Genomic DNA, 14,992 nt, shown 5'->3' on the forward strand with positions numbered 1-14,992 from the left:
CATTATTGGCCACTTCCAGAGACTAGGGAACAGAAAGAGGCTTTAAACATGTCAATCTAATGACTAATGGCGTAGTGTAAGGATTCCTATCCACTTTGTATATGAGAAGCCGCAGAGGCCGGAGTCTGTTGATCAAGAAAGTATCCAAGTTCACTTGTTTGAGGGGTTTAAGCCTTGTTCAGTGAAGAGCACTGGAGTCAGGTAAACTTGTCCATCCAAGCTAAAGATGAAAGGCATGCGAGTCCAATGCCTGCAGGGCTCATACTGGATGCAAAAATGGTATGTTTCCTGACAAAACTTATGAAGAATAAAGAGATATACAGATAGTCCTACACTTACTACAGGGTTGAATGAACAATAAAGATGATTAGTTTTTATCTGTGAATCTGTGTTACATGCATGGATGATTGTTTATTTAATTACTTAGTGAAAGACTATTGCATCTTGAGACATGAGACCACTAATTCTGGTTATGATTGATGGGTTTGTATAGAGAAACCATTTTTGTTGTAAGCCCTTTGTATTTAGCAACTTCAGTTCGAAGCTTTGGCAGAATTAAAGTAATTTTTGTATACAACTTTTTTCATAGGAAGGGGCCAGAGATTACTTAACGTAACATGGAAGAGTATTGTCCTTTGAATTTATAGTACTATAGATGTTTCTATTACCTACATATGTGCTCTGATATTCACAGAAAATTGTTTAATAGAAATTAGAACAGTTTTCAATCTAAAATTGTGCAGACCTGAATTTTACTACTGTGGAGTAAAATTCAGATTCTGATATTTCAGGATGCAGATGAGAAAGAGATCAAAGTACAAGTTTGCGTGTTTCCATTTGATCTTTTGTATCTGAATGGTGAACCTCTTGTTCGGGAACCTTTTGAGAAACGCCGTGCTCTTTTGAAGGAAAATTTCCATGAAGTCGAAGGAGAGTTTATATTCGCCAAAAGTATGGATTCAACAAATACTGAAGATATTGAGGAATTCTTAGAAGAGTCTATTAAAGGTAAGATTGACTTTTCCACAGACCCAGAACTATAAATTAAGTAGTTGCCTATCCATGAGTCATACTCAGGTTCCAGGCTGGTAAAATCGTTTTTGGATCAGGTACATTGGCTTGCGCCCAGTCCTTCAGATCTTGTGGGGGGTGTGTGCCATGTGGTTAGCAACGAAACACTTTCAGTAGTCAGTTCTTATTTGAATTTTTCTTTAATTTTATTTTGACTCCTTTAAGTTATTGATTGCTTTCCATGATCTGCATACAGCAATTATTACACTAGTAAGACTTTTAATAAAACTTTTGCCAATCTTCTCAGATCAGAAGTAGTCTCAGAAGATCTGTTTTGTAGAAATATGTTTACCATTGCTAAGCTGTATAATCTCAATGATTTCTAATTTGTTGTATAATGATTGTCAGTTATATAGCTGCATGCCATACTTTTCTGGCACTGTATATGCAAAATTTCACCTAGGCTAGGCACTGGTGTCTCATGCACATCCTGCTTACCATATGTTCCTTTTGATTTTTGGCAGTCTCCATGTTTTTCCACTCTCCTTCCTTGCCATCTTGTAATCCCAGTACCGGGAATAGTGCTGTCAGTGCACCGCACATGTTGAACTGTAGACATTCATCAAGGTGATAAGCAGTGTCCCTTTGGCTCCTAGGTGCCTCACTTTTAGCCTTTTAACTACAATAATACCCTAAACGTACGCGATTCGATTTGCCCAAATCCACAATAGAGCGAACTTCATTAGAATTTAACTGATAATCATACATGAGTTTTTCACAATAGTGCAGATATTTGTGAATCCTCCAGAAACACTGCAAAACCCTGCAAAAGTGTTTGTGTAATATATTATGTAAATTTATAAGTTTTAAAGCTTTTATTTGTAAAATCTTTATTAAAAATTTATTATTTTTGTTTTTGTACATGCATAAATATGATGCAAACGTATAATTACAGCACCTACAGTAAGTGAATGTACTTTTATAAGATGGGGTACCCATTCACAAAGTTACTGCCCTTTTCAAAGCTGATATCCCTTCAGAAACTTCAATTTCTAAAATTAGTTTAAGTGTTCATGCATTTAAGTGTAAGATTGGTCTATTTCACTCTCTGTAAACATTACGTATGTACAAACTGACTTAAGAAGTTTACTTAGTGACGCAAAGAAAACTTCTTTTACTCTAGGGGAAAAAGAAAATTGTCTCAATGCAAGCGGGATCGTCTCCTGCAGCTGACTGCTTCCAAAACTGTAATCCAGTAACAGCAGTTAATAGTACTAGCTCTTTCCCAAAAAGAGCTAGATACATAATGGACATACATAATATGGATCCAATTTTTCACCCACCAATGGAATTGCCACCACCATGGATTTTAAATCGAGTAAAGATATGTACCTCCCTGTCTTACCTACTCAAAAAGCAAATGACAAGTATGGAAATGTACCGCCAACATGCTTTGGAGCACATTAGAAGAAAAGGCGACAAATTTATGGTATATACAGACGGCTCCAAAAATAATGTTGGAGTAGGAGCATCTGGATATTCGAAAAATATGTTAATTAAAAAAAAGCCTACCTTCAATATCATCAGTATTTACTGCTGAAGTCACAGCCATACAGAGGGCTCTAGATATGATATCTGAGGCAAAAGCAAGTGTCTCTGTTATTTTCAGTGACTCATGTAGCGCTATAGATGCAATAAGACAGTATCAACCAGGAAACCAAATAGTACAGGAAATTCAAATAAAAATTCATCAACTCCTCCAATCAGGAATATCAATGGAAATATGTTGGATCCCAGCACACGTGGGAATAAAAGGAAATGAATATGCAGACTCTGCTGCCAAATTAGCCTGCACTGTCCCTCCAACAATTTCACGTGCCCCAGTGTCAGACTGGGTAAAATCTGTTAAAACATTGATTTACCAGGATTGGAAAGGAGAATGGGCCTCGGTGCCAACAACAAATAAACTTAAAAACCTAAAAACTGAAGTACATGCATGGAGGACATCCTCTCAGGAGGAAAGATCAAAAGAGGTGATCCTAGCAAGGCTCTGTATAGGACACACAAGATTCTCACATGGTCACTTGATGTCAACACCACATGCTGACCCAGTGAAATGTAACAGATGTCAAACACCCATGACAGTACAGCATTTGCTTGTTGAGTGCCCAAATTGGACCCAGCAAAGATCTATTTATCTGCGGAGTTCGGAAATGAAAAGTATTCTTGCTGAAAGCAGGGATTTTTCAATTAATAAAATCATAAATTTTTTAAAGACGGGTTTCTCGAATAAAATTAATTTTTTTTTTTTTTTTTTTTTTTTCTTTTTTTTTTTTTTTTTTTTTTTTTTTTTTTTCTCCCTTCCTTCTCAGGATTGATCCCTGAGAACCAGCCCGAGAAGAGTCTACTTGAGACTCAGAGGTCTGGAAAAACTAACCCCTATTAATAATAATAATACAGTCTTATTTCTCCAACTGATAAGTCCAAATGTGTTCTTTGTTATTAGGTAATTGTGAAGGCCTGATGGTGAAAACACTTGATGTTGATGCTACTTATGAAATAGCAAAACGTTCCCGCAATTGGCTGAAGTTGAAGAAGGATTATCTAGATGGGGTAAGGTGTTATGCATAATTGATTTGTAAATATTTGGTGTTGAATTTATATTTAAGACATAAATAAAAAACATTTTATGTGAAGAGTAGTATTTTGTTTCATTTCTATTATTTTTTTTCTTCAGGTTGGTGATACCATAGATGCAGTAGTTATTGGGGGCTACTGGGGAAAAGGAAAAAGAAAGGGGGCCTATGGCTGTTTCCTCCTTGCTTGCTATGATCCAGATAATGAAGAGTTTCAATCTCTCTGCAAGGTAAGATTTCATATATTACAATTTAGGGTTTCTATTTACAGTAATACCCTGAATTTATGCAAGGGGAATTTTTGCATAAGTTTGGCATGGTCTCTGAAAATCCTAATAAGTGCTTTCTTCTAGAGTTTGGACACTAAATATGGTATTTCTAGCTAATAACTCTGCACCTGCTTTTACTTTGGGAATTGATTTTTCTACAGTTTTAGTGCTTTGGTGAAGAGGCAGTATTTATCTTGTAGGGGTTAACTGTTATTTACCTCCTATCTCTACCCAACAATGATGGGGGACTTTGGGAATTTGGGGTTTTGGGTAGAGGAGAACACATGTAAACAAACCGACCATGTTTGTGTTCTGGTAAAGGGCAACGGATACGCAAACTGTAAGGGAGCCATATGTTCCATGGTAGGGAGTGGCTGAGAGAAAGTGGTGTACTCAGGGTGTGTGTGTAGGAGGTACGAGTTGGTAAAGAAGGGGTGTGGGTGTTAGGTAGACACCCCTAGACATAAATAACAAATGATCAACAGAGACTACAATGTAGGAAAAATCAATTTCCAAGAAAAAAGTAGGTGTGGAGACCACTTAGAATGACCTCACCAAGAATAAGGTTTGAACAATGACTGTAAATTGCAAAAGCACTTGCCTTAAGCAGTGAACACAGTTTTCATTTATTTCTCATATGGGGTAGGCAAAAACCCAACGTTCTGAATGATGCAAATATTTTGATGTACGTACTGCAATGATTTAAACTGAAATTACGTTATTAATAGACCTGTAATCGCATTTAATGGGAAAGTTCGGCTACTTTAAGAATAAAAAGACCATAACTTGTAGTTAACTAATGTAAAAAACGAAATTGGCATAGCTGTACTGGGTGGGTAACCAGGCCTGTGATTGGTCAAAAGAATGGTGGAGGATTGTTGAAGGGGGTGACGAAACGGCGTTTTGTGCCTTATCTGCAATTTTAAAGATTTTTGGCAAGGTTTGTACTGGCAAGAGGTAATATTGCACTGCTCGCACTTGCCATTGGTAACAGGAGGTTGTAACATGATTGGTTGGATACATGTTCATCGCTCTATCCCCCCAAAGAACCTCGCACTATTTCCCTCACTTAGAAGTCTGTGTGTAAACCAAAAGCTTTCTTATAACATGGCACATCTGCCGTAGCATTCAGTATACAGTCAGTCCCCGGCTTATGATGTTCCAAGGTTACGATGCTTCTCAATTATATTCATCAGGAATTATTTCCAGGTTTACGATGTTCCACGGTTACGGTGCCAATATGACAGAAGAAACATGACTCCAAAAATGCAAAATAATCAATATTGCAGGTTTTTTGTATGAAAAATGCAGTTTACATCATTTTTAATACTCCCAAAGTATTAAAAGTAAGGTTTTCTTAAGATTTTTGATGATTTTCTGGCTTACGACGATTTTCGCGTCTCAAAAATGGAACCCCTGTTATAAGCCTGGGGACTGCCTGTAGTAGTAATTAGTAGTAGTAGCTGAATTTTATAAAAGTAACTTACAAAGTAATTACATAGCCAACGATTATCCTTGTATGGCATCCTAAATTCACAAATTCGCGCACAAGGGACTGTTGCAATGCGTGGGTGACAGGTCCCACCCAACGGGAACTTGCAAGCGACAGAAGCCAACAGTCTCATTCTTATTCATGCTGCGCAACCGACAAGATGTCGTTTGGCTCCTGAGTTCATGTTCGCTACTTTTTTCTATTGCTTTCTGAAGTTGGTGATGTATCCGCTTTAGTTGGTTTTTCGTGTGTTGCATTCATCTTGGTTGCTTTGCCTGCATTAGTTTTTCTCTTCTGTTAGCTCAGAATATTAGTATGTCTCACTAGCGCTTCCAGTCTTTGCTATTGTAGCGAAGGCTGCAAGTGACCCATCTGTGCTATGATGCACACACTAGGTGCAGTAAGTGTAGAGGACAGGTATGTACAAGAGATCTTTGTGATAAGTGTAAGGAGTGGGATGATGGTAGGTGGAAGGTTTTGGAATCTCACCGAAACAGGTTAGAAAAGAACAAGATCAGGAAGGGTGCTTTTAGAGCCGAAAGTTGGCTTCTGTCAGTAGGGACTCTTTCTGTAGGCCTAAGATACTGGTCTGCCTCTTCATCTACTCCTGGTAATCATCTTTCGCCTATCCTCAGCCCTCCTTCTCTCCCTCCTCCCACTCCAGTGCTCAGCTCCCATGCTTCCAAACTCGATGCCATTGCCAGCCTAGAATCTAGGATTAACTCTTAAGTTTGATAAGAAGTTTAATCTAATGTTAAGTTCTGTTGCAGAGTTGGGGGCATCTCTTAGGCCCTGTCAGGCCCTGTCCACACTAGCGGGCACTGCCCGACGGGCAAACACTCTTCCCATTCCACTACACTAACCCGACCGAGTATGGAGCCAGAACGATGCAATTATCTGGGAACACTGCTTTAGAAGTGAGATAAGATATAAACACTTGGAAGTGTCTGACGGGCATGCCGCTAGTGTGGGCAGGTCTTTAGAGTCCTCATGGACAAAGTGGAGAAAGTGAGCAGGGATAAAGTGCTAAGTGAAGTGTCAGTAGAGGAGGTGGTTGCGAGTTCCTGTTGTGGTGGGTGGGACCTGTCACCCACACATTGCAATAGTCACATGCACGTGAATTTTTAAATTCAGGATGCCGTGCAAGGCTAATTGTTAGCAAAGTAATTACTTGGTAAGTATATTTATAAAACTTCATTTTATAAAAATATCATATTTGACTGTGAAACAGCTACATTCTCTTATTTATTCATTGTCTATTTTCACTTGTATTTCATGTTCCAAACGTCAAATAGGACAAGAAATAACAATAACACGCTACAGCCTCCTCCCAGGTGATTTACCCCACCCATAACCCAGCTTTCCCATCGGTTCCCCTTACCGTATGATAGGGTAACAAGTCTCCTGTAGTCTCCCCCACCCAAAAACCCTGCATTCCCAACAGGTCCCACTTACCGAAGGATAGCGTTCTAAGGTAAATTGCAGGCTAATCACTATAGGAAACTGCAAATTCCAAAGAATTAACTGCCGTGGAGTTATTAGCTAGATCTACCCTAAATATGACCCTAATCATGCTCCTTAAGTATTAAGCTAATTTTTAAATGAAATTGAAATTACTGTAATTTCATTTAAAATTAGCTTAATACATTAACCTTACAAAAGGAAATAAGTAGTTGGTAAAACTATAGTGTGTGAAGATCACATACGTACTATGTCTCTTTTCCCCCCACTTCCGACGATCTATTTTTTTTTAAAGTCTTCTCAACCTTGTTTTCAAGAAATTCTTTATTGTCTCTCTCTCTTTTTTCTGAAATTCCTTTTCATGAACAGGTTTTTTCTATTTGGACTAATAAAAAACTTTCTTGTGTGTGTGTGTGTTTTGAATGGCACATTTACAGTTCTAGATGATAAAGGTAAATTTAGATAAATTTAAAATTATCTACCACTAACTACGAGAGAGAGAGAGAGAGAGAGAGAGCGAAGAGAGGAGAGAGAGAGAGCGAGATGAGAGAGAGAGAGGAGAGAGAGAGAGAGAATTACATAATCATTGACCTGCTAATTGGCAGCACTTCCCCCACCTCTCACAATACTTGGCATATTTGACAGCTCTAGCTTCAAACTTCTCTTCGAGTTAAAAGTTCAAGATGAGGGAAAGGAAATTTTTCATACACATTTTTCAATTACAGTTATTATTATTATTATTATTATTATATTATTATTATTTTTGTTTTTTTTTTTTTTTTTGCTCTATCACAGTCCTCCAATTCGACTGGGTGGTATTTATAGTGTGGGGTTCCGGGTTGCATCCTGACCTCCTTAGGAGTCCATCACTTTTCTTACTATGTGTGCCGTTTCTAGGATCACACTCTTCTGCATGAGGCCTGGAGCTACTTCAGCCTCTAGTTTTTCTAGATTCCTTTTCAAGGATCTTGGGATCGTGCCTAGTGCTCCTATGATTATGGGTACGATTTCCACTGGCATATCCCATATCCTTCTTATTTCTATTTTCAGATCTTGATACTTATCCATTTTTTCCCTCTCTTTCTCTTCAACTCTGGTGTCCCATGGTATTGCGACATCAATGAGTGATACTTTCTCTTGACTTTGTCAATCAACGTCACGTCTGGTCTGTTTGCACGTATCACCCTATCCGTCCTGATACCATAGTCCCAGAGGACTCTTTGCCTATCGTTTTCTATCACTCCCTCAGGTTGGTGCTCGTACCACTTATTACTGCAAGGTAGCTGATGTTTCTTGCACAGGCTCCAGTGGAGGGCTTTTGCCACTGAATCATGCCTCTTTTTGTACTGGTTCTGTGCAAGTGCTGGGCATTCGCTTGCTATGTGGTTTATGGTTTCATTTTTCGTATTGCACTTCCTACATATGGGAGAGATGTTATTTCCATCTATCGTTCTTTGAACATATCTGGTTTTTAGGGCCTGATCTTGTGCCGCTGTTATCATTCCTTCAGTTTCCTTCTTTAGCTCTCCCCTCTGTAGCCATTGCCATGTGTCATCGCTGGCTAGTTCTTTAGTCTGTCTCATGTATTGTCCGTGCATTGGTTTGTTGTGCCAGTCCTCTGTTCTGTCTGTCATTCTCCTTTCTCTGTATATTTCTGGGTCTTCGTCTACTTTTATTAGTCCTTCTTCCCATGCACTCTTTAGCCACTCGTCTTCACTGGTTTTCAGATATTGCCCCAGTGCTCTGTTCTCGGTGTTGACGCAGTCCTCTACACTTAGTAGTCCTCTCCCTCCTTTCTTTCGTGTTATGTATAGTCTGTCCGTATTTGCTCTTGGGTGTAGTGCTTTGTGTATTGTCATATGTTTTCTGGTTTTCTGATCTATGCTGCGGAGTTCTGCCTTCGTCCATTCCAAGTGGAGTGATGTTAAAAAATTTTGGTGAGAAGTTTCATCTTAACAAAGATGTTGTAATCCATGTCTCTAACATGTTCAATGACAGTGCATTGTTTCACTTTAATCAGATTTTAAAGAGACGTCAGAAACACGTCTCTGGACAGTTTTGTTGTTTGACAGAAGTCCAGTGACTCAAGCTGGTCCTAGTGCCAGTAAAAAATAACAAGAAGGGAAATAACCCCAGACAATGCCAGTAAAAAACATAAAGAAGTAACTCCAGATAGGTCCTTGATACCTGAACTCCTTTTGGAGGAGGATTCCCCTTCCAAACAATAACCTCTCTTCCTCCCTCCCCCCTCCTCTCTGTCATCCATACGCTAACAAGAGTCTTCCATAAAGGTAAGAGTGATGTTAAATGTTCATTTACTCATTTCATTAGTCATTTATATTTAGTATTTCACATTGTTTTCTGTAAAACTGTGTTTATTCCCCATAAAATGTATTTTATGTTAATATTTTAGGGTGTCTGGAACACAATAATTGTATTTACATTATTCCATATGTGAATTATTGTTTCAGATTTCTTATGTTTTGGACTTCTTGGCAGTTTCTGTAACGGATTTTGTACGAAAAACGAGGTTCCACTCTATTCACAGATTTAACTATGGGGGTGGTGGGGGGGGAAGGGTTCTGATAGGCATACCCCATGAATACAGGGTGTTTACTGTAGTATTTTGACAACTTGTTGTTTCTCGTTACCTAATTGTTTTGCAGTGTTCACAGTAACCCATGTTAGGATGATTAAGAATACTATTCCACAAATTTTATGACTTTCAGTGTTCAGTTATCATAGAAGTACATGTAATTTAGTATATGAAAAATTATCTCCCAGGAGATCAAAGGCAAAGTATTATTATTAGAAATACACAAGGTGTATGGTTTTTAATGTTTTTGAAGTGCCTGGCACAGAAATTATCTTTCCAGCAGATTAGATGCACTTTATGGTATAAGTGTTAAATTGCACTGGGTCCTTGCATATGTAGGAATTAAAGAAAATGACAGTTCCACATAAAACTGAAATTGAAAATTGAAGTACAGTTTAGTTTAGGCCAGAATTCTAGTGTATTACTTTATAAGATACATGTGTTGGATGGAGATGTCTTGAATGTTCAAGTGTGTGTTATAATATAGGGTAAACTATACTGTTTAGGTGATTTACCCAGAAATCTTCCAGAGAGAGATTTTTAAATAGAAAGAATGGAAGCATTCTCTGGGTAGGGGTATGTGAAAATGATTGGGAACTAAAATTGAGCAGAACTTCTCACATGTAGCGAGAACATCTAAACTTTCAGATTGCATGTACTAAACATGATTGTGTTGCACAGAGTAATTCTTGTCCAATTAAAGTTTCAAAGCCAAACTTGGTTAGCTGTACTTATCTTGTTTTATTTTGAAAAGTGGAAGCTAAGGACTTGATTTCCCTAAACATTGCCATTATCGTTTGACGTTTAGAGTTATTTAACAATACGAACAAGTTATTATCCTGTGCATTGGGCTTCAAATTTCAACGGTGTAATAAAGCAACCTTTTTGGAAACTGCTGCTGTTTATTGATTCATTTTATTTTTTCCAGATTGGAACTGGATTTACTGAAGAGCAACTTCAACAACACACTACGTTCCTCAAAGACCATGTTATAGAAAAACCAAAGTCTTACTACAGGTAAGTTGTAGCTTTTAGAGTTTCCAAACTCATGCACTTTCCAAAATTGTAGTATCCAGTGGGGCTTTTCCAGAAGAGTTGTATTAAATTGAGAAAATAAAGTTTTTATTTCTGTTAGGCTTTTTTTCTCTCTCACTTATTCTCTCAAAGCTTGAGTACCTTTTTCTTTTTTTCTCAAGATACAATGATGTCAACCTGTGCAGATGTGTAGCCTATACATCATCATTGAAAAAGGATCATAGATTTTAGTAACATGGGATTAACTGGCCATTGTTTTGTGAAATTGACATTTATCTGGCTTTTTCCATCAGTTTTGCTTAGGCCATTGGCATATTAAGCTTAAGGAGAGTACCTCTCTTCTCTTTCAGTGTTGTAGGTCAAATTATTTTTAGTAAGACAGCTGGGTGTAGGCCCGTAAGGACTCAAGGTCAATACAGGCAGTCCCTGGTTATCTGTGATCCGGTTTTATGGTGCTTGTCTAGTGCTATAAAATCAATGATTTATGGCGCCATAATGGGCCAAGTTCTGGTTATTGGTGCCATAAGGAGCCACAAGGTGCCAATTATGAGTTATGGCGCCATAATGGCACTTAGGCGCATAACCGCTTGTCGGCGTCATAAGTGCCATTATGGCACCATAAATCACCGAGTTTTGGTTAATGGCAGTTTTTGCTTACCAGCACCCCTCCGATAACCAGGGACTGCCTGTAGTTGGAGAAATGATGTCTTTTGACCAAAAGGCCGTTGTCCAAAATTTAAGAGTAAATTTGCAATAGTCTTCTTGCTCCTGTTTTCCCAAATTCAAGAGGCAGGTCTGGTGCGTTTTGCCTTCATTATAGGTTTTGTAGTGCTTATCTTGTTAGTCTACTTGAATATATGAGAAAATTTTGATTATTGTAGTAGTGTTAAATTGTTAGTTTGTTACAATCCACCTGTGTATTATTTGTAGTAGATAATTTAACCACACCACTTAACTCATAGTGGCCTGCCTGAAAAGTTTGCCTGGAATGATAAGTTGCAGTTTATTGAAAATTAAATTTAACGATGAATAAAGTATGGTGAAAACTGAACAAATTTCTTCTATTTCCAAAACTTAATGTTTGCACTTTATTGAAATTTGGATATTCATCTAATAGAATAGGGTTAACTGTTAATGTTGATCTGCATTCTTTGCAAATAGGAATTGGGCCATGCGATGCGAGCTATTTATAACTTTCCATGTCATCATTAGAAAGCCAAAGTGAAATTACTTCCGTATGATGCTTTTTTTTTTCTTTCTTTTTTCCTTTTTAGTTTGAAGAATATCAAAATTTATTTATGGATTTGGCCTGTTTTAGTTGTCTTCATCAGTTATTATTCTATTAACATCTGTCATTTATTAATGACAATGGTTTTAGAGTTGGTGGACTATCAGACCAGGAATAGCTACTTTTTATCTGGTCATAGGAGTTGCAGCTTTAGTTACTTTATTGGCATCTTCTTATCAATTTATGCCCACATGGACAGGGACTCCTTCCATTAGCTTGTAAATTTACTTGTGGATTTTAACATTTTTGGGGGTAATTTATGTAGTTTTTTCTTTTATTATAGATATGATAGCAGCCATGAACCTGATACCTGGTTTGAACCTGTACAAGTGTGGGAAGTCAAGTGTGCTGATCTTTCAATATCACCAAACCACAAAGCTGCTGCTGGTGTTGTAAGTTTTGTAATTCCTCTCACTGATAATGTGGATTGCTGTAATAGTTGTAAATTAGTCTAGACTGATAGCATGTTAGTTACTTGTCTTTTCAAAAACAGGTATTGACCTAGGAAAAACTTATTTTTGGTAATCACTGTTGAGTCCTCAAAGGATTTACCTTCCGTGGTGTGTGCCAGTGCAGAATGGTGATCAGACTAATATCAAATAAATATTTTTTAGTCTGTTCTTGTAGCCAGGTATTATGCCATGATGATGAACACTATGACAAGTGATAGAGTATAAGGAATCAAAGACAAGAAGGTATTTTATCTTTTCTTCAGCGAAGCTGTACCCAGTTTCCTACATCAAAAGTGTAGAAGTGACTTGCGCATGCGCATCGGCCATCTTGTTTTATGATTGAGCCCAAGATCCATTACTCTGTTGGTCAACGCAGGATGAACCTTGTACCCAAATCCCATGGTTTTTCATCAGGTAAGTGGAAGGGTTTTGAGGACTCAACAGACACTGCCAAAAGTAGGTTTTTCCTACGTTAAAACTTTTTTTTTTTATAGAGTAGTCACTGTTTCATCCTCAAAGGAGCATTATAAAGAAATTGATAGTTTAAAAATCATCTCAGGTCCAATGTCAAGCCACTAGTTTCAGAAAAAAAATATAACAGAAGTAATCAATAGGATATAATTTTAGTTTAAAGTTCTATGGTGACTTACCTAAGCATGCTAGGTATGGTGCAATCTTGACGCACCTTCCCCAGCGATAGTCAACATACCCATCCATTAGGGAGACCCCTGGTTTTCTGCTGTGGCACCAATGGGGTCAGGACTAACCATACCACCCACTGATACACAGTGTAGTTGAATTTGTTCCAGCTCATGGCAGTAGTGATTTAAGAATACTGACTATGATGACCACCCAGTACATTCAGAAGCCTCTTCGAATGATACATTTCTGAAGAAGGCCAATGTTGTCCTTACTTTCCTGATATCATGTGATCTAGGAAATGAATGTGGATTAGCCTTTTTAATGAGGGAGACTAAAATTATTCTTTGCCCTTGTTGATAGTAAAATTATTCTTAGCCCTTGTAGATAGGGTGGTTTGTTCATGCTAGGATGTAGGGAAATTGGACCTTCTGAAACATTTGTTGGATCTCTAGGTAAACCTTACTAAGTGCTTGAACTGTGCATGTTTTGTCTGCTAAATTGAGTTTTCTCTTAAAAATAGATTTCCTCTTTAAAGGACTCTCATTCTTGGCCAGGAATGATGGCCCAGGAGACGACAATAATTGGTTATCATCCCTGTCTAAGTGAGCCCCCTTCACTAATACGGGCTCCTGATGCTAATGCTACTAGGAAGTTCGCTTTTTGAAGCAATGTGTAGTCTGAAAGGCGTGGCCTTCAATCTGTACATATTTTTCCCCTTCTGGAATCCTAGGAAGGAGTGGAAGAGAACGGCAATAGGGACATGCCAATAAGCATCTTTCAGATCTATAAAAACTATCCAGGTCCCTTTTGGGATGACAGAATGTACTTGGGCAATGGTAGCCATTTGAAACTTTTGGCAAACAATGTGTTTGTTCAATGTTGACAGGTTGAGGATCACCCTTCATTCTGAAGAATCCTTTTTGGGAACACTGAAGAGACGGGCTTGGTGATGAATGTAAGAATGTTTCTTCATGTCTCCTTTTAAGAGGGCCTTCTGCACGTAATCTTTCATAGAGGGGTCTGAGTTTTTGAAAGAACCCTTTCAAAGGTGGAGGAAGGTGAGACCATTTCCACCACAGTCCATTGAGAATAATGCTGTGTCCCAAAGGAGAAGACTTCCATTCCTTGTGATATTTCTGAAGCCAACCCCTGACCAAACAATTCCTATTGGGATCCCCCCTTCCTCTGCCTTTTCCCTTAAGGGGCATTCCAGGTGTTCCCTTTCCGTTTCTTTATAAACTGCTTTTTGGACCTTGTGAAAAGGATACCCTTTTTGCTGAGCAGGTTGTCCCTTTTGAGGGAGCTTTCCCTTCTGACTACATACCAGTGTAAGAGGAGAGCTATTTGAAGTGAATAAAGGCCTATATGATTTTTTTTATCAAAGCGTGCCTTTTTTAGATTGGGTAAGGGGAAATTTCTGGTTTTTTGTTTCCTGAATTCTTTTCCCAGTAGAGCGCACGCTGCAATTTTGTTGATGTGCTTGCTCTTTTACTAGTCACAATAGACTCCTCAAAGAGGTCTCGGCAGAAAGCTTTAGACTGTAATAAGGCAGTCACATTGGGAAGCGATTTGTTGGAGTTTTCCAGTACCTCCATTTGCACTTTTAAGCACCAGTCTAAAAAGTCATAGGAGCTTCCCATAATGCACAACAGTAAAACTTAACCTAGATTCTTCTGGAAGCTTTTTTGTGGCTACTCTAACAATGAAGTGGTTAAGACACTAAGGAGGTGGATCCTAGATTGAAACTCTGATGCTGATGTCCCCTCTGAAATCCTTCTCATTGGAGTTCCAAATTGCTGAGTTGCAATATATAAGGGGAGCTTTTTCCTCTCAAAAGGAGTTGAAGTGTTGCTCATTCTTCAGTGGAGTTTTTTGAAGCTGGGATAACCGAAGCAAATGGTTTTAGTTCTGCCAATGACTCACACTTTCCGGTTATTACGTAATTTTGAAAATGTGCCTTCACTTGGTTTATGATTTTAAATGTGATGAGCAACCTGAATTTTGTTCATGATAGAAATATAAATCCATTTCCCATTTACCTGATAAAGATTTTCATCTACAGTTCTCAGTGCCAAATTGCCCGGTAAGAGAATAGTTTCCTTTTGAGGTT

At 38.2% G+C, this 14,992-nt stretch overlaps 1 protein-coding gene across 1 annotated transcript in view; it reads left to right on the top strand.

Moving 5' to 3' along the window:
* The window catches only part of LOC135215627 (DNA ligase 1-like), a 189,912-nt gene that overhangs the window by 161,194 nt on the left and 13,726 nt on the right, over positions 1-14,992 (top strand). Inside the window, exons 14-18 of the mRNA XM_064250542.1 lie at positions 792-1,008; positions 3,518-3,624; positions 3,749-3,877; positions 10,394-10,482; positions 12,072-12,180. Coding sequence (XP_064106612.1) covers positions 792-1,008; positions 3,518-3,624; positions 3,749-3,877; positions 10,394-10,482; positions 12,072-12,180 — 651 coding nt within the window. The remainder of the gene's footprint in view (positions 1-791; positions 1,009-3,517; positions 3,625-3,748; positions 3,878-10,393; positions 10,483-12,071; positions 12,181-14,992) is intronic.

Source organism: Macrobrachium nipponense, chromosome 5 (assembly GCF_015104395.2).
Source record: "Macrobrachium nipponense isolate FS-2020 chromosome 5, ASM1510439v2, whole genome shotgun sequence".
Lineage (NCBI taxonomy): Eukaryota > Metazoa > Arthropoda > Malacostraca > Decapoda > Palaemonidae > Macrobrachium > Macrobrachium nipponense.